Source organism: Tiliqua scincoides, chromosome 11 (genome assembly GCF_035046505.1).
Source record: "Tiliqua scincoides isolate rTilSci1 chromosome 11, rTilSci1.hap2, whole genome shotgun sequence".
In the NCBI taxonomy this organism is placed as follows: domain Eukaryota; kingdom Metazoa; phylum Chordata; class Lepidosauria; order Squamata; family Scincidae; genus Tiliqua; species Tiliqua scincoides.
Genome location: NC_089831.1, coordinates 27,762,219 through 27,779,968, shown reverse-complemented (window position 1 = coordinate 27,779,968; position 17,750 = coordinate 27,762,219). Strand labels below are relative to the sequence as shown.

The window sequence follows — 17,750 nt, the reverse complement described above, 5'->3', positions numbered from 1 at the left end:
CTTAGAACCAGGGGTGGATCCAGTGTCTGTTTGTGAGGGGCCATGAGCACCACCTTCAGAGCCCAGGTCAACCAGGCAGGTAGACCTGGGCTCTCCACTTGGGCTCAGGTCTACCCGCTTGAGCTGCTTGCCTCTGTGGCCGTTTGCTGGGTAGGTAGACTGGGCTCCCGTCTGGACTTGGGAGCCCAGGTCTACCTATTTGGGTGGGCCTCGGCCGGCGGCCGCTCATCAGGCCACAGGAGGCAGCTGCAGCCCAAGCCGGAGGGATGCAGAGCCACCCGAGTTTTGCTCCCGCCAGCGGGGTTAGTGCGGCAGAAGCAAGAGTGCCCCTGAGCACGTGCAGAGCGCCTCCCTCCCGCCCACCGACGTCACCCTGCAGTTCCGCGGGCGGCCGCCAGGGGCGGGGCGGGCGCAGCTTCCAGCCGAGCCGCCGCTTCGTGCCCGCGAGATGGCGGAGGGCGGCTGCGGCGGGGGGGCTCCGGCGGCGGCGACGCTGTTCCGCTGCGCGCTCTGCCGCCGCACCGCCTTCCGGGGCCGCCGCGGCCACCTGCACAGCGCCGGGCACCAGCGGAGGCTGCGGGCGGCCCTGGCGCGCCTGGGCGAGAAGGTGGCGGCGGCCAGGCGGGCCCTGCGCGGGGCGGCCCTGGAGCCCTTCGAGCCCGCCCGGCACCTGCGCCCCTGCTGGTGCCTCTGCTGCGGCCGGGAGGTGGCGCCGCACGCGCGCTGGGGCCGCCTGGCCGTGCTGCAGGGGGGGCTGCTCCGGCACCTGGCCAGGTGAGTGGGGGCCGCGCCCCAGGTGAGTGGGGGGCTGCCTGGCTGTACTGCGGGGGGGGGCTGCTCCGGCACCTGGCCAGGTGAGTGGGGGCCGCGCCCCAGGTGAGTGGGGGGCTGCCTGGCTGTACTGCGGGGGGGGCTGCTCCGGCACCTGGCCAGGTGAGTGGGGGCCGCGCCCTAGGTGAGTGGGGGGCTGCCTGGCTGTACTGCGGGGGGGGGGCTGCTCCGGCACCTGGCCAGGTGAGTGGGGGCCGCGCCCCAGGTGAGGGGGGGCTGCCTGGCTGTACTGCGGGGGGGGGCTGCTCCGGTACCTGGCCGGGTCAATGGGGGCCACGCGCCGGGCCCCAGGCGAGTGGGTGGGGGAGGGGCCATGGCCCCAGGCCTCCTGCAGACCCACCAACCCCCTTCCCTTTGCAGCCCAGAGCACGCGAGAGCCACCTCCGCCTTCTGGTGGGAGAACAAGGCAGACCCCACGCTGAAGCCCCGCTTCCTGCTCTCTGCCCAGGACTACGCTCGGTGAGTGAGGGAGGGGCCTGGGGGGATGAAAACCTTCGCTTTAGCTCCCGGGGGTCCCCAAGGATGGGGCTTGCTGGGCCGGGACTCCCTTGCCTGGAAGTCTGTGCAGCACCAGCACACTGGCCAGGCTGGGGTGGCGCTTGCAAGGCCAGCGCATCACCTGCAACCACCCCTTCTGGGGCTTGCTTGGTCGTGGCTGCAGCAGGCCCTCCTGAGAAGAAATGGGCAAGCAGGGGTGTAACTAGAAGCCCTGGCTCCCAGGGCAGTGACCTCATGATGTCACATGACATCCGAATCTCACTTCTGGGTTCTCCCTGGAGAAGGGGGAGCTTCACACCCACAGGAGAAGGACCGGGGTGGGAGGTGCCTCCTTCTCCAGGGTGAACCTGGAAGTGATTGCCTTGCATATTGCCCCCCCTCCCGTGTAGCACCTGTGTAAGGTGCCCTTCAGGCTGCATCCTAGTTACTCCTCTGGTGGGTGGGGGTGTGTGTGTGCAGTGGATGGATTTTAGGTTTTCCAGCTCCTGGATTATTTTCCAGCTTCGAGGCATCGCTCACCAAGGCTCTGGAGGCTTATGAGGCGAAAGAGGAAGAGTCTATTCAAGAGGTGAGGAGTGGCAGTGGTGCTGGACTTCTGCGTGTTGGGATTTTCATTTAGTTACTGTGCCTGCTTTATGGAGCTCCCAGGAGACCAACAGACTGCAGTGATGTGCCCCTTCATATTTGGCGGTGGGGAGGACTGGACTTACGCAAGGTTCTTTTTCCTGAGATTCTCATTCTGTCCTTTGCAGGCGGCAGCCCAAATCCGGAAGGTGGAACAGAGTCGAAAAGAAATGGTGCAGGCCTGCTTAGAGGTTTGTGTGCCCAGGCTGCCAGTGGGCTGTATCCACCTCATGTTCACAGCAGTCTCCCTGCTTGGTTCGCTCTGTCATTTTCACTGCAGCGATGAGGCTAATCTGCAGCGAATTCAGCTAGAGAAGGCGGCAGGTGCACCAGCCATGACTCTTACTCTCAGGGATACTTTGTGGCCTTTGCTTCCTATCACCCTTTTGTAGCACTTCCAGGCCACAGCAAGAAGGTCCTGAATGAGGCTTACAGCTCCTTAAGAACAGTAACTGTGTGAATGAGCTGCCTTTGTTGTGCTTTTTAGGGCACACCCTGGAGCCTTTGCTTTTTTGCTAGTAAACCATCAAAAGCTCTCTCCCGTGTGCTCCTGGTCTCTCAGTGTTGGCTGGAGGTCAAGAATACTAAGGGGACTGACTGGGTAGTTCTGGATCTTTACAGCCCTTAGATGTTGCCAGGGGGACTCTTTTGATGGTATAATAATAATAACAACAACAGGTATTTATATACCGCCTTTCTTGGTCTTTATTCAAGACTTTATTCAAGGCGGTTTACATAGGCAGGCTGATTAAATCCCCATAGGGATTTTTACAATTGAAAGAAGGCTCTATCTTTCAAGAACCACAACAGTCCAGATGCTTCACTCTGATCTGGTTTCACATTCTGGCCTCCATCCTCCCAGGCTCAGAGCAGATGGAACAGCTCGGCTTCAGCTTGTCAGCTGCTTCAAGGTCGCACGGTGCCTCGAACTGGCGACCTTGTGGATGTTATCTTCAGGCAGACGGAGGCTCTACCCTCTAGACCAGACCTCCTGCCCAGCTTTAGATAGTTGTTGGTAGAACCCTTTTCCCCTCCATGTGATAGTGATGCACATACCTGTGGGTCTCAAAGCAGATGTTGCTATTGTGTCTTGGATCAAGTGTTTGTTTTTCCTGAATCAAACTCAGCCACAGGCAGAGGGGAAGCTGTGTGATGGAACTGCTGCTGCCCACAACTCCCTTTCAGGGAATCTAAGGTAAGAGAGCTGCTGCAGTCCTGGCTGGCCTTGGTGGCCTTGATGCCTCAAGTTACAAACACAACTTCCTGCTCCTTCTCTGACACCATGCTTTTAGCAAGCTCTGAGTGTCTCCTGCTGGGGCACCAACTGCTAGGCTCAGAGGTTGTTCTCTGTTGTAGTGACTCTGCTTTTTCCATGGAAGAGCAAGACCGGCCAGGACCAAGTAGGAGTGCTACCTCTGCCAGCGAGCAGCCTGGCACTCCGTGGAGGACTGTGTCTGAGCTAGACTGGCTGGAAGCAGAACAGCCCTTAACATTCATTGGCCACCAGGTAACAGGTTCTCTTCTTACTGTAAGGGGCAGGTCTGAGTAGTAGTAGTGCAGCATACAGCTCAGTCCTTCAGCTTAACTGCACACAGAAGACCTGCTATCCCAGTTCCCTCTTGATTTGTTCCGTGAGAGGAGGGGGAGGAAAGAAAATGTCCCCTGCTCTGGGGTTGCAAGCCCTGTCAGTCCTTCAACACTGGCAGTTGCCTGTCTCTGCAACCCCTCCTTGTTCCTCGAACCACCTTCTGACCCACACTTTTCTTCACTTTTTATATTCAGGAAACATCAGGGAAGGGCAATGTTCACACAGGTATGTTGGTAGAGGCTTGCTCGCTCCACTTCCTGGAGCAGCACCATGCTCCAGCTTTGGTTTTGTGAAGAGGTTTGATAAATAGGAACATCCCACTAGTTGCAACTGGTCATGTTGTTTACCTGAGCTCTTAATGTGTTGATTGGTTCTTCTGTTACCTGCAAAGAAAATAGCCCCAGAGATTTTATTGCTGTGGAAACGCCTCCTTCTTCATACATGGAGAAGGCAAGAATAGGGGCCTTCCACCACCCTGTTCTTTCCATCTCCAGGGGCCCAACCACCATGGCTATTGGAAGAGGAGGAGGAGAGTGGGAGAAGCCAAGGGCAGATTGGACCTTCCTATGAAGAATTCCTCAAAGAGAGTGAGTGGCTTTGTAGTCAGCACCCTTCCTGGTTGGAGGATGTTGGCCTGCTTGCTAGAAATCAAGAGAGGGATGGGATGGGCCTATTTATGCGTGACCAGCACCTTTCCCCCCTTCTTTAAGAGGAGAAACAGAAGTTGATGAAGCTCCCGCCTGATCGTGTGGGTGCCAATTTTGATCACACATCTCAGACAGGAGAAGGGTGGCTGCCTTCCTTTGGGCGGGTCTGGAACCACGGCAGGAGGTGGCAGTCTAGGTAAGCCTCTTGTACCTGCTGAGATCTTTGTTGGAGTTTGGAGCAACTCCATCTGCTGTCCAGAGGTGGCAGGATACTGTCCTGAAAGGGTTAAGCCATGGCCCAGTGACCCTACACTTTACCTGTCCCCTTTTGGTGACCCCCTTTACCTGGGGGTGTGGCCCAGACCCTATAACCTTCCTTTCTGCTCCGAGCACGCCCTCTCTTGCTCTCATGCCTCTCTTCCTCACTGACCACTGACCTAACAAGATGGGACACAGAAGGGCTCTGCTGGCGCCGCCATCTTGAGCACATGGCATGCAGGGCGAGGCAGCTCTAGGGCCTTGCTATCTCAAGTTAAGTGAACCTCTGATCATAATCAGATGCTGTAAACATGCTTCTATGGAACCGTGAGCAAATGACTCTCTTTTGCAACTTCAACCAGCCATTGTCGTTTGTCTTTCTTGATTAGCAGTCAGCCGGGTGTGGGAGCTTCCCTGGGTTGATACCTAGTAAAGGGGGGGGGTCTGCTGCTGAAGCTACTCTGCTTCCCCCCAATGAGGAAACCACTTTTTAAGATTCCTCCAACAATCTTGTCTAGGGCCCAGATGCCAGCCTGCGTGCAGAGCAGGACCCAGCATGTCATAACTGTATGTCTTGTCGAGAGGGGCATATGCCTTTCTTGATCTGTCAGGCTGACATGGGCTTTTGGGGAAATGCTAGCACCTGCTGGTTGGTGGAATTGCAGCTTTGATCTTGTTGAGGCCAAGTCAGGACCACTTGGCCTAGAACTGTACAATTTGACCAGATAATCTCATCTATATAGTTGGGTAAACTGGCATGAAACACAAATGGGTGTTCCATTACTTCTTATTTGCTCTCATTGGCTATTTTTTCAGACATCAGTTCAAAGCTGAAGCAGGACAGAGGAAGCCTGGTACAAAACGGAAAGAAGCCAAATGCTAAGCAAAGGCCTTCACTGCTCAATTCAGTCACTGAAGAGGCCTGCCAGAGGGGAAGAGCCCCCTGCCACTTACAGAAGAGGTCTTTTAATGTCAAGATAGACCTGTGAAGTGTTTTTAATATGTTCTGTGATTTAGTGTACTTGTGTTTTGCAGGGAACCTTGAGTTGTGTGTCATTGTAATAAACAATTAAAACAAAGCAGTGTTTATGCAGAATGATTCTTGAAGCAAAATCCCCAGACATGGTGAGCTCATTCCTGGATAGCCTCCAGGCAACTAAGCCTTCCCCTAACTTTAAAGCTTATTTACTGCTACACTGGTGTCAGGAGGGACTATACCATAGTTTAAAAAGACAAGAACGGCCCATACCATTTTCTGCCCAACGTTGCATATATGCAACAGGAATCAAATGTGTATTCCTGTGGGCTGGTTAAATCATCTCAAATGTCAGCTTCAGGAAACAGCAGGGCAGGGAAGGGCAATGTTCACATTGATAGAGACTTCCTTGCTCCCTTCCTGAAGAAGCACTAAGCTCCAGCTATGATTTTGAAGAGGTTGGGTCAGGCCAAGGGCCCAACTAGTCCTTTCCTTTGTCTCACAGTGGCGAACCTGATGCCTCAGGAAGCACACTAAGATAATTGCTACCTAGTGGCACTCCCCTGCAACTGACATTGTAAGGTAGTCTATTCTGAAAACAGGAGGTTGCACCTAACCCATCATAGCTTATAACCTGTGATGCCCTTTTCCTCCATACATCTGTCCAATTCCCTTTCAAAGGCATATAGACCAGGTGCCATTACTACATCCTATGAGAAGGATTTTCTTATGCCTGTTCAACTCTCCTGCCCCTCAGTTTTGGATGTCCCTCTGGTTCTGGTGTGTGAGAGGGCAAAGAACATCCCTCTATCCATCCCCTGCATAATTTTGTATGTCCTCCCTTGGGTACCTTTTTCTGATTTTCTCTAGTAATTGGCATGCTATAGATCATGTGTGAACCCAGTTTCAGCCTTTTGTCTTTCTGCACATCTTGCTCTCCAGGTTAGCCTTTTAGGTATCCTGGAATGACTGTAAAGGTTTGGGGCAGTGTTATTCAAACTGTGTGGCGCGGCTCTTTAGGGAGGCGCAGGATGTCCTCTCACAGTTATACTGTCACACCCCTGGGCAGAATACGAGCCTGTCTTCTGCACTTTTTTTTAAAGCATAAGAAACTGCGAGTGGCTGCTGCCACCCCACCCTCTTATCCCTCCACTCTGAGGCTGCCGTGATGCATGTTGTTTCCAAAGCTCTTGGACTCCAACCCCCATCTGGCAAGTACTGAGCATGCTCAGCTTGCAGTCCCTAACCCTTGCTGATCCGTCTGGTTGGTTCCTAGTTCCCAGCCTGGGATCGCTTCTCATCAAAGTGAAATCTCTCTTTTCAACCCCCTCCCTCTTCTACTCCCCCCTTTTGATCTCCAAACCTTCCTGCTTTCCTCCCCCTCCCCAAATAAAACACTTCCTATTTTACCAGTCACCAGGGGTCTTAAAGTTGCTTCCATGCAGTTGGCAAAGGGGGGGGGGGAAGAGAGAAGCACACACTCTACTTGACCAGGAGCAGACAAAGGGTACTATTTTAACCTTGTTTGAATGAGGAGGAAAGGCTGTATTTTTAAAGTGATGAGTCTTGCTATTTGAAGGGAATACTTAGCAGCCATTGATGAAGTGATTGCCAACCCAATCCTATCCACACTTTCCTGGGAGTAAGCCCCATTTACTCTAATGGGACTTACTTCTGAGTAGACATGCATAGGCTTGAGCTGTGCATCTCCTAGTATAGGATACAAATCAGCTTCCTATCCAAACCCTTATCAGCTCTGATATATTTTCATGGTCTATTTTTGTTTTCCCACCAGCTGCTGGAAAAATTTAATTTAACTAATAAAGGGTTCAATCCTATCCAAGGAGAATGGAAGAAATGATTAGTTGGATTGGGGTCCATAGGGGTGTGTGTGTAATGTTGGTCAGGCTGGTTGTTCACAAAGTTCATTTGATAAAACAATTCTATTGGTATGCTTACAAAGTTTAAAAAAATGAGTCCTCCTGGACCAGACAAGATCTACCTACTCCAGCATCCTGTCTCCAACAGTGTTCAGCAGCTGATCATTTATAAAGCATGTATATTGCTGTGTATTAATAATATATTTTTAAGATCTGCATTTAATTAATTATATGATTAATATAATTAATATTAATATATATTTAATGTTTAATTATAATAAATATGTTATATTTAATATTTCTGGCCACTTCCTGTTTAACGATGTCACTTCCAGCCCTCAGGAACATCATGATGGGGAGTCATGGCCAACAACCACGGGGGTCAAGGGAGCCACTGGCCGGAAGTTTGAGTACCACTGGTTTGGGGGAACAGCCCTTGAGTTCCATTTCTAGGGACAGTCTAACAAATGTCCACCAGTGGTTCTCAAACTTTTTAGCACCAGGACCCATTTTTTAGAATCTTTTGGGACCCAGCAGACGTCACATCATGGGTGCAAGTTACATAATTAATCACCCCTATTCAACAAGCAAATCAATTAAGCAAATTAAGCTTATAATAAGTATGTTTTTGAAAGAACCATCCTCCTAATCCTCCTAAGCAGCTGCTGATCTGTTTAAAAAAAATTCCCCAAACATCTCAAAGGTTGCAGTCCTATCCATACTTACCTGGGAGTAAAACACATTGACTATCCTTGCCAAAAATATATACATAGTAACCTGTTAAAAGAACAGATGTATAACATTTCCCCAAATACTGTCACATGCCATGGTAGCATCAAGTCTAATATATTAAAAAATTAAATAAATGGGAATCCTTCTCAAACTGGCTCGTGACCCACAGTGTGCCCCAGCCCAGTTTGAGAAATTTTGGTCTATGCACACATACTATAACGTAAGGTTTCTAACAGCCTTGGAGCACATGTATTATTATTAATTAATATTAATAATATTAATAATTAAAAAGATTTCTGTATCTTTGGGGTTTTTTGTCTAGTGGGTTGCAACAGACTGTTTTAAAAACTGGGTCCTGGTGCTGGGTAGATGGGACTCATCAGCCTGGGAAGGCAGCTCATCTGAGAGAAGGAAAACTCTGATCCCAAACCTCCACTGCTTTGTGGCTACATCCAGTTATGGAAAAGGCTTCAGGAGACAACCTCGAGGCAAGATCCGGAGCCGGAGTCCCTGAGGCAGTTCATGGCTGAACACAGTCACGTTCTGGCAACTCCTGCGACGCCGCTGGAACCAACCATATTGGCCTCTGCCTTTCCATTGGACCATTTCAGCGACGTGGAGAGGGGGGATTTGCTGCATGGGAAACAGTCTATCCTCCATATCTACTCTACCCAGGCTTTGCGCACTGGAGAGGACACTCTATTCCAGAACCACCATTCAGAACGCAATACCATAGTCTTCCGAGACCGAAGAATGCCAACAAGGTGCTATAATGTTTGGGAAGCACTGCATTAGCCTATATGTGAAGTTTTGATTTTTGCCCCACTGTGCATTATGAGTCAGCAGTGGAAAGGATGTAGTTTTTGAGTATTGATTTTGTGCTCAGAACTATACACCCAGCTGTCCCTGCTCCAATCACACAACACATTTGTAAGAGTTCTATTATTTTATTAAGAAGAATATACAGAAGAGTCCCCAAGCCACTCAAGAACCTGGAAAGCAAACAAAAGACTAATTAGAATAATAATAATAAATAATAAAACTTTATTTTTATCCCGCCCTTCTCCCAAAAAAGGACCCAGGGCGGCTTAGAACCTCCTCTATGTTAAGCCAGTGGCCTGCTAGCATTTCAACTCACCAGGGACAACCCTAAACAGCTCACCTTTTTATGCATCCTCGCCAGCGGCTGGGGCATCACCCCCCTTGGTGTTTCGAGTATAAATCACCTGTGCTCTGTGCTTGGACACAAGCTTGATTAGACCTGTTGGGAGGGAAGAGTACAATTTGGTAGAACAAAAGCTGTACAGGCAAGCCACATGATCACCAACTCTATGTACATAGAAGAACAATGTGGGAATGAGCTATATATTTGTAAGCACAATAAACATTCGTACTGATTTCTACTTCTCTAGGATGCTGGTTGTGCAGCAGAGGTAAATGCCAGTTGTGCACATCCTCGTGCATACTGTAAGCAGGAACACGGCTGTGATTCATCCATGCCTGTGGTGCTGGGGACCAGCATCCTAGAGAAACTTGGTGCGAGATATCTACTGCAGCAACTGGAGGTCTGGTCTAGAGGGTAGAGCCTCCGTCTGCCTGAAGATAACATCCACAAGGTCGCCAGTTCGAGGCCACCGGCACTGTGCGACCTTGGAGCAGCTGACAAGCTGAAGCCGAGCAATTCCATCTGCTCTGAGCGTGGGAGGATGGAGGCCAGAATGTGAAGCCAGATCGGAATGAAACACCTGAATGTAGTCGTTCTTGAAAGAAAGAACCTTCTTTCAAATTGTAAAAATCCCTATTTAATAAGGGATTTAATAAAGCCTGCCTATGTAAACCGCCTTGAATAAAGTCTAGAATAAAGACGGTACATAAATACCTGTTATTATTATTTATTATTATTATTAACAGGATTCTGCTTTTACCTTTGCTGAGCAGCTCTAGGAGTGCTGCCCGAGCCAGGGAGCCTCGAATCTTCAGCCTTTCTGAGACCACTGCTGGGGTAATGAGCTTGTAGTTTGGCACCTCCTTGCACAGTTTTTCATAAGTGGCTTTGTCAAACAAGACGAGGTTGTTCAGCTTGTCTCTGACTTTCCCTTTGGACCACTTCTACTTGAGAGAAAACAAAATATCCATCACAGCATTAGAAGCCCTTCTGAGCAAAGCCAGCCAGGAGCAGAGCTGTCAGCACCACCGCTACTTGCTCTTCGTTCAGCTGGAACTCTGGCAACATCATTTGCCCAGAGAGAGGAAAAGAAGACCTTTAAAATATTTTTTTTTTAAATACCAATTCTAGTTTGCTTACACTGATTTTGCATTTCAATATGCAGCAGCTGCCCTGGTAGACTCTCCAGGAGTGGAAGATCAGAAAACAGCCCCAAAGAAAGAGCTAAGGATTAGCAGCCTTCCTGCACAGAACCAGCGATGCCTTTAACGACTGGCCTGCTGCATCCTGACTGTCACACAACCATTTTCTGGTGCACGTGGCTGGTGAAAAGATGGGGCCTGGCAGGAGGAGGGGCTGCCGGGAGGAGCAGAACTTCAGACATTGCTGCACCTGTGGCTGAGCAGGGCCTAATAACACCTTCCCTGCTGGAGGTGCCCCTTACTTGCTGAAGGCAGCAACCTGGGCTGGTGCAGAACACAGCTGAGCCACCTTCCTGGAACACATGGCGGGATCTGGTGGCATCACTGCCCTGACTGTGCAGGACGGGCCAAGGGGCGCTGCTGGGAGCAGGACAGCCAAAGCGAGGGATTCTGCTGGGGGCCCCGTTTGCACAGGCCGCAGCACAAGGAATTGTGGGGGGGGGGGGGGGAGACAGAGGTGCTGGACCCCTCCGCAGCAGCCCTGCCTCACTCGCCTGCCCCCAGGGCCCGATCCTGCCCCACCGTCCTCTGCCTGCGCTCCCGCAGCAGAGCGCTGCCTCGCCTGCCTCCCCACCACCACCGCAGAGGGCAGGGCGCTCCTGCCAGCCCCGGGCCGCCTCGACCCTCCTTCGCGCCACGTGGCCTCGGCCCAGGACGCACCTTCTTCTTGGCCTTGCCGCCGGACTTGTTGACGGGGTCCTTGTCCTTCTTGGCCGACTTCCCGGCGTCCTTCTTCTTCTTGTCGTCCTTGGGCGGCTGCGGGCAGGGGGGGCGTCAGTGAGGGGGCGTCAGTGAGGGAGGGCGCCCGGCGCCCCCGGGGCAGGGGGTGTCGGCGGGGGAACAAGGGCCCCGGGAGGGAGGGGGAGCAGGGCCCGGCCGGCTGCGGGCAACGGAGGGCGCCGGTGGGGGAAGGAGACCCAGGCCCGCCTCTGCCGCCCCGCCCGGGCCTACCATGGCTGTCCTGCGGCGAGGCTGCGCTGCTGCTGCTCCTGCGCGACTTCCGGCCAGAAAGGAAGGCCGCAGCGCGGGCAGGCCGGGAAGCCCCGCGCGCCAGGCACTTCCGGCCCCGCCCCGCGCGCCGGAGCCCCGCCCCTTCCGCCCGGCCTACGGAAGCCGCGATGGCCATCTTCAGCGTGTACGTGGTGAACAAGGCGGGCGGCCTGGTCTACCAGCTGGACCACTACGCGCCCCGCGCCGAGGCCGAGAAGACCTTCAGCTTCCCGCTCGAGCTGGTGCTGCGGCCGCACGACGAGCGCGTCCTCGTCGCCTTCGGGCAGCGCGACGGAATCCGCGGTGAGCCTCGCCCTTCCCCGGGGCTGGCGTCGCTGAGGTAGACTGCGCCTGGCAGGGGGGCTCTGCTGCCGGGGAGCCTCGGCCCTTCCCCGGGGAGGTCTGGCGCCCGCTGAGGTAGACTGCACCTGGCCAGGCGGCTCTACTGCTGGGGAGCTTCAGCCCTTCCCGGTGGAGGTAGACTACGCCTGGCCGGGTGGACTCCGGGGCACAGAGGCCTCGGTCCGTTCCTCAGGGAGCCCCTGGAACCCGCTAAGCCAGACTGCTCCTGGCCAGGAGGCTCACTACCCTCGCCACAGCTCCTTCCGGCACAGGAGGAGGCTGTGGCAGCAGCAGAGGGCTGGGAGCCCAGTTCTATGTGTGGCTACTCGGAAGCAAGTCACACTGCAGTCAGTGGGGCTTGCTCCTGTGTAAGCGTGGAAAGGATTGTTGCCCAAGTGAGCAGTGCCTTTGTCCTCCCGCAGTGGGCCACGCAGTGCTGGCTATCAATGGCATCGACGTGAACGGGCGCCAGACGGGCGACGGCAGGGATGTGCTGGAGTTCCTGAGCAGCCCCGCCAACTTCCCGGTCTCCATCCGCTTTGGCCGCCCACGCCTCTCCTCCAACGAGAAGCTGATGCTCGCCTCCATGTTCCACTCGTGAGTGGGGGGGACTGTCAGGGGGCTTTCCTGGGGTGCACAGGGGCTCCCTTGTACCACAGCACTGCTGCTGTCCCCACAGGTTGTTTGCCATTGGGTCCCAGCTGTCCCCTGAGCAGGGAAGCTCCGGCATCGAGATGCTGGAGACAGACACCTTCAAGCTCCACTGTTTCCAGACCTTAACAGGTAGGACGCTTTCCCTGCTGGCCTGGGGGTGGAAACGTGGAGCGAACAGCACCTTCTGTGGACATTGAGGTTTGTCCGCTCCCTTGAAGCCTTGGTGGGCGATCTGGAGAAGTGCAGGCAGGCAGAGGAGGACCGTGGGGATACTTCCGGGGACGATCAGGCTTCGTCCCAACCTCAGGTGTGCAGCTCCTCAGCTGCCCGGGTGGGAAGTCTCGGGGCTGGAGGACGTCATCCTGGAGAGGAGGGAAACAATCCCCTAGGGGGGACCCCTTCTGCAGGGGATGGGCCCGTATCTGAACGCACTTGGGATACTCCTCGGCGGGAGGGGGGTCGGGGGCTTCTTGTAGTGGGGGATTCGATTATTAGAAACATAGAGAGGGGGTTTGCGACAGATGTGAGGACCGCATGGTGACTTGCCTGCCTGGTGCGAAGGTTGCGGACATCACTTCTTGTCTAGACAGGCTGGTAGACAGTGCTGGGGGAGAGGTAGCGGTTGTGGTGCATATCGGCACCAACGACGTGGGCAAGTGTAGCTGGGAGGTCCTGGAGGCCAAGTTTAGGCTTTTAGGCAGGAAGCTGAAAGCTAGGACCTCAAAGGTAGCGTTCTCTGAAGTGCTACCTGTTCCACGCGCAGGGCCAGCTAGGCAGGCGGAGATCAGGGGTCTCAGTGCGTGGATGAGACGGTGGAGTAGGGAGTAGGGGTTTAGATTCGTTAGGCACTGGGGAACGTTTTGGAACAAGTGGGGTCTGTACAAGTCTTGCCCTAATGAGGAGAATAAAAAGGAACATAAACTTTGGCAAAAGAAATGTAAGAAGGTGATATGGGAGGCCAAGCGAGACTATGAGGAATGCATGGCCAGCAACATTAAGGGGAATAATAAAAGCTTCTTCAAATATGTTAGAAGCAGAAAACCCGCCAGAGAAGCGGTTGGCCCTCTGGATGGTGAGGGAGGGAAAGGGGAGATAAAAGGAGACTTAGAGATGGCAGAGAAATTAAATGAGTTCTTTGCATCTGTCTTCACGGCAGAAGACCTCGGGCATATACTGCTGCCCGAACGGCCCCTCCTAACCGAGGAGTTAAGTCAGATAGAGGTTAAAAGAGAAGATGTTTCAGACCTCATTGATAAATTAAAGATCAATAAGTCACCGGGCCCTGATGGCATCCACCCAAGAGTTATTAAGGAATGGAAGAATGAAGTTGCAGACCTCTTGACTAAGGTATGCAACTTGTCCCTCAAAACAGCCACGGTGCCAGAAGATTGGAGGATAGCAAATGTCACACCTATCTTTAAAAAGGGAAAGAGGGGGGACCAGGGAAACTATAGGCCGGTCAGCCTAACATCTATACCGGGTAAGATGGTGGAATGCCTCATCAAAGATAGGATCTCAAAACACATAGATGAACAGGCCATGCTGAGGGAGAGTCAGCATGGCTTCTGTAAGGGTAAGTCTTGCCTCACGAACCTTATAGAATTCTTTGAAAAGGTCAACAGGCATGTGGATGTGGGAGAACCCGTGGACATTATATATCTGGACTTTCAGAAGGCGTTCGACATGGTCCCTCACCAAAGGCTACTGAAAAAACTCCACAGTCAGGGAATTAGAGGACAGGTCCTCTCATGGATTGAGAACTGGTTGGAGGCCAGGAAGCAGAGAGTGGGCGTCAATGGGCAATTTTCACAATGGAGAGAGGTGAAAAGCGGTGTGCCCCAAGAATCTGACCTGGGACCGGTGCTTTTCAACCTCTTCATAAATGACCTGGAGACAGGGGTGAGCAGTGAGGTGGCTAAGTTTGCAGACAACACCAAACTTTTCCGAGTGGTGAAGACCAGAAGTGATTGTGAGGAGCTCCAGAAGGATCTCTCCAGACTGGCAGAATGGGCAGCAAAATGGCAGATGTGCTTCAATGTCAGTAAGTGTAAAGTCATGCACATTGGGGCAAAAAATCAAAACTTTAGATGTAGGCTGATGGGTTCTGAGCTGTCTGTGACAGATCAGGAGACAGATCTTGGGGTGGTGGTGGACAGGTCGATGAAAGTGTCGACCCAGTGTGCGGCGGCAGTGAAGAAGGCCAATTCTATGCTTGGGATCATTAGGAAGGGTATTGAGAACAAAACAGCTAATATTATAATGCCATTGTACAAATCTATGGTAAGGCCACACCTGGAGTATTGTGTCCAGTTCTGGTCGCCGCATCTCAAAAAAGACATAGTGGAAATGGAAAAGGTGCAAAAGAGAGCGACTAAGATGATTACGGGGCTGGGGCACCTTCCTTATGAGGAAAGGCTACAGCGTTTGGGCCTCTTCAGCCTAGAAAAGAGACGCCTGAAGGGGGACATGATTGAGACATACAAAATTATGCAGGGGATGGACAGAGTGGATAGGGAGATGCTCTTTACACTCTCACATAATACCAGAACCAGGGGACATCCACTAAAATTGAGTGTTGGGCGGGTCAGGACAGACAAAAGAAAATATTTCTTTACTCAGCATGTGGTCGGTCTGTGGAACTCCTTGCCACAGGATGTGGTGCTGGCATCTAGCCTAGACGCCTAAAAGGGGATTGGACAAGTTTCTGGAGGAAAAATCCATTACGGGGTACAAGCCATGATGTGTATGCGCAACCTCCTGATTTTAGAAATGGGTTATGTCAGAATGCCAGATGCAAGGGAGGGCACCAGGATGAGGTCTCTTGTTATGTGGTGTGCTCCCTGGGGCATTTGGTGGGCCGCTGTGAGATACAGGAAGCTGGACTAGATGGGCCTATGGCCTGATCCAGTGGGGCTCTTCTTATGTTCTTATATGTTCTTATGGGGAGCTGTCACTTTGCACTGAGGATGAGCTGCACCCCTACAAGTGCAGTTAGTCCTGCTTCTGTACCTGCTGCTTGTGCTGCTTCCAAAATACTGATTGCCCTATTCCATTCTCACTGGGAATGGCAGACAAAAACACCCCACGCTTTCCAGGCAGCTTCTCAGTGCGATTTGCACGCACAGCAGAGGCGGTCACTTTGTTGGCTCCACAGTACAATCCTATGCTGGAGCTGTGCCAGTGTCCCTGCTGGGTTGTTACAATATCCATCATACCTTCCACCAGCAGAACTGGGGCTATAGTGGTCCAGGAATAAACCATACTCAGTGCTGCTCAGACTGATGTTTCAGAAGTGTGAGATTGCACTGATTGGTGTTGTCTTCTCATTACTAATCTCCTTAATTGCTTACTGTCACCTGGAGGGAAGACAGTACAGTATAGTAAATGTCAGTGCATCTCTCCCCTCAGAATGTGCTTTATGGGCTATTTGCTTTGCAGTTTATTGGGGAATACTGAGAAGGAGCAATTCTTGGTGTGCATTTGTGATACAGTGTTTCAAGTGCACTCTGGTTTACATACTGCAAGCTTTTGAACTGCTCAAAGACTTCAATTTTACAAGCTAAAGAACAAAGTAAGTTTGCAAACACGCACAGTTGGGGCTGGTCTAGTAAGGCACCATCTCTACCTGCCGTGTAGGTTGAACAGGGCAGTGCCAATCTTTCCTTTGAGCTTACTCAGCACAGCGAAAACTAGACCAGGCTTCTCACTTGGGGAGAGGTGCCATCATCTGTTTGGAAAAGACTCTGATGCACACCAGGCATCACCAGTCTCTACTTAGCACTTGCTGCTTTCTAAACGGACTTGACACCTGAGGTCTCAGCTGGAGTCATGCAAGTCAGCTGTGCAGGTCACCCTGGATGTGGCATCTTCTAACTCTTGCTGTTGTATCTGCAGGGATTAAATTTGTGGTGCTTGCTGACCCCCGACAGTCTGGGATAGATTCTCTTCTACGCAAGATCTATGAGATTTATTCAGACTTTGCTTTGAAAAATCCTTTCTACTCTTTGGAGATGCCAATCAGGTACAGATCTATGTTCTTGCAAAACTGATTGGGGCCCAGGCAGCCTCACTGCCCCTCCCTTTACAGGATTGGCAGCACAGCTGATACAAGACTAAGGACCCAATCCTATCCAATATTCCAGTGCTGATGTAACCATGCCAATGGGGCATTTGCTGCATCCTGCAGTGGGGGGCAGTCATGGAGGCCTTCTCCAGGTAAGAGAACACTTGTTCCCTTACTTCAGTACTGCACTGGAAAACTGGATAGGATTGGGCCCTAACTTGTGAGTTTCTAAGTCTAGCCTTGCTCAGTGTACTGAGAAGTTCTGGGGGCAACTGCGAGATGTGGTCATACTAGGACAGCAAAATAGGTTGGGTGACTGGGCTCGTTACCAGGGTAACCAATCCCTTTGATTCAGTGATTAGTCAGGGCTGGTGTGGGTGCTAGGTTTGCTGGGTGACAACTGAGGCTGTTGACTCATTACCTACTAGTGACACCTTTCCACTCCAGAATGAGTGCTTGATACAATTTGTTTCCCTCTCAGAGTGCCAGTACTGTATGTAATGAGCAACATGGAGAAGTTGTCATCAGCCTGTGCCAATGGGCTCCTTTGAGCAGTTTGTACAATGTCCACAGCACAGCATGTATGCCTAATGCTGTGTTAGCAGAAATACAACTATGTTGAGGGCTGGTTGGTAACACACGGACCACATCCCAGCCTGCCATCCAGAAGATCAATGATTCAAGACCAGCTGTGGGCCTCATTCCTAGCTATCTCACTAGTATAAATAACCTTTTTTAAAGAATGAAAACTTGCTGGAACCATAATAATTTGCTCCTTGGCTGAGAACAGAACTACAGGTTGCTTTGTGGCTCCAAACAGGATCCAGAGCTCTAGCTCTCTCTTTCAGGTGTGAACTCTTTGACCAGAACTTGAAGCTTGCGTTGGAGGTGGCAGAGAAAGCAGGTCCATTTGGCCCAGGGCTGTAGGAAGGACTCCATCCAATAACAGCTGAAGTTTTTGTTGGAAAGAACAGGGTTCCCAACCATCCTTGTGCAGTGGCCCTGGCAACTGTTGAGAGGTGTGCCTGGTGGTGACCCTCAGCTGCTGCGGAGAGCTTGGAAGCAGAGAGCACCAGGGTGACACCACTGCTCCTTAGTGCTTGGATGTGTACATAGACTTTGTGTTTCATGTTGCATACTCTTAATTTATTGCTGAAACACTGTCATGCATTGCATGTGTAAATAAACCATTCCCAAACTGGTTTTCGAACTAGCGTGAGTTTGTCTCTTGGGGCTCAGTGTCCAAATGTGAAAAGGAAGCAAGCATGTTTGGGCCCCTGCACCTGAAGGAGAGAGCCAG

At 52.0% G+C, this 17,750-nt stretch overlaps 3 protein-coding genes across 3 annotated transcripts; 2 read left to right on the top strand and 1 right to left on the bottom strand.

The window, feature by feature from the left end:
- The first annotated feature begins 448 nt into the window (after positions 1–448).
- On the top strand, positions 449–5,525 carry CENATAC (centrosomal AT-AC splicing factor). Its single transcript, XM_066639177.1, has 10 exons — positions 449–774; positions 1,192–1,290; positions 1,831–1,897; positions 2,082–2,144; positions 3,081–3,148; positions 3,310–3,460; positions 3,736–3,766; positions 4,036–4,128; positions 4,252–4,384; positions 5,263–5,525. The coding sequence occupies exons 1-10, from the start codon at positions 449–451 to the stop codon at positions 5,327–5,329; spliced, it is 1,098 nt and encodes a 365-aa protein (XP_066495274.1). The 3' UTR covers positions 5,330–5,525.
- Positions 5,526–8,961: 3,436 nt separating this feature from the next.
- Positions 8,962–11,488, bottom strand: RPS25 (ribosomal protein S25). The gene is made up of 5 exons (XM_066639663.1): positions 11,353–11,488; positions 11,062–11,157; positions 9,960–10,143; positions 9,197–9,295; positions 8,962–9,026 (listed from the first exon to the last, which is right to left on the bottom strand). Exons 1-4 carry the CDS (start codon positions 11,353–11,355, stop codon positions 9,201–9,203), a joined length of 378 nt encoding a protein of 125 aa, XP_066495760.1. The 5' UTR covers positions 11,356–11,488; the 3' UTR covers positions 8,962–9,026; positions 9,197–9,200.
- A 5-nt stretch (positions 11,489–11,493) lies between these two features.
- On the top strand, positions 11,494–17,653 carry TRAPPC4 (trafficking protein particle complex subunit 4). The gene is made up of 5 exons (XM_066639661.1): positions 11,494–11,694; positions 12,156–12,330; positions 12,413–12,516; positions 16,282–16,408; positions 17,299–17,653. Exons 1-5 carry the CDS (start codon positions 11,520–11,522, stop codon positions 17,375–17,377), a joined length of 660 nt encoding a protein of 219 aa, XP_066495758.1. The 5' UTR covers positions 11,494–11,519; the 3' UTR covers positions 17,378–17,653.
- The last annotated feature ends 97 nt before the right edge of the window (positions 17,654–17,750 follow it).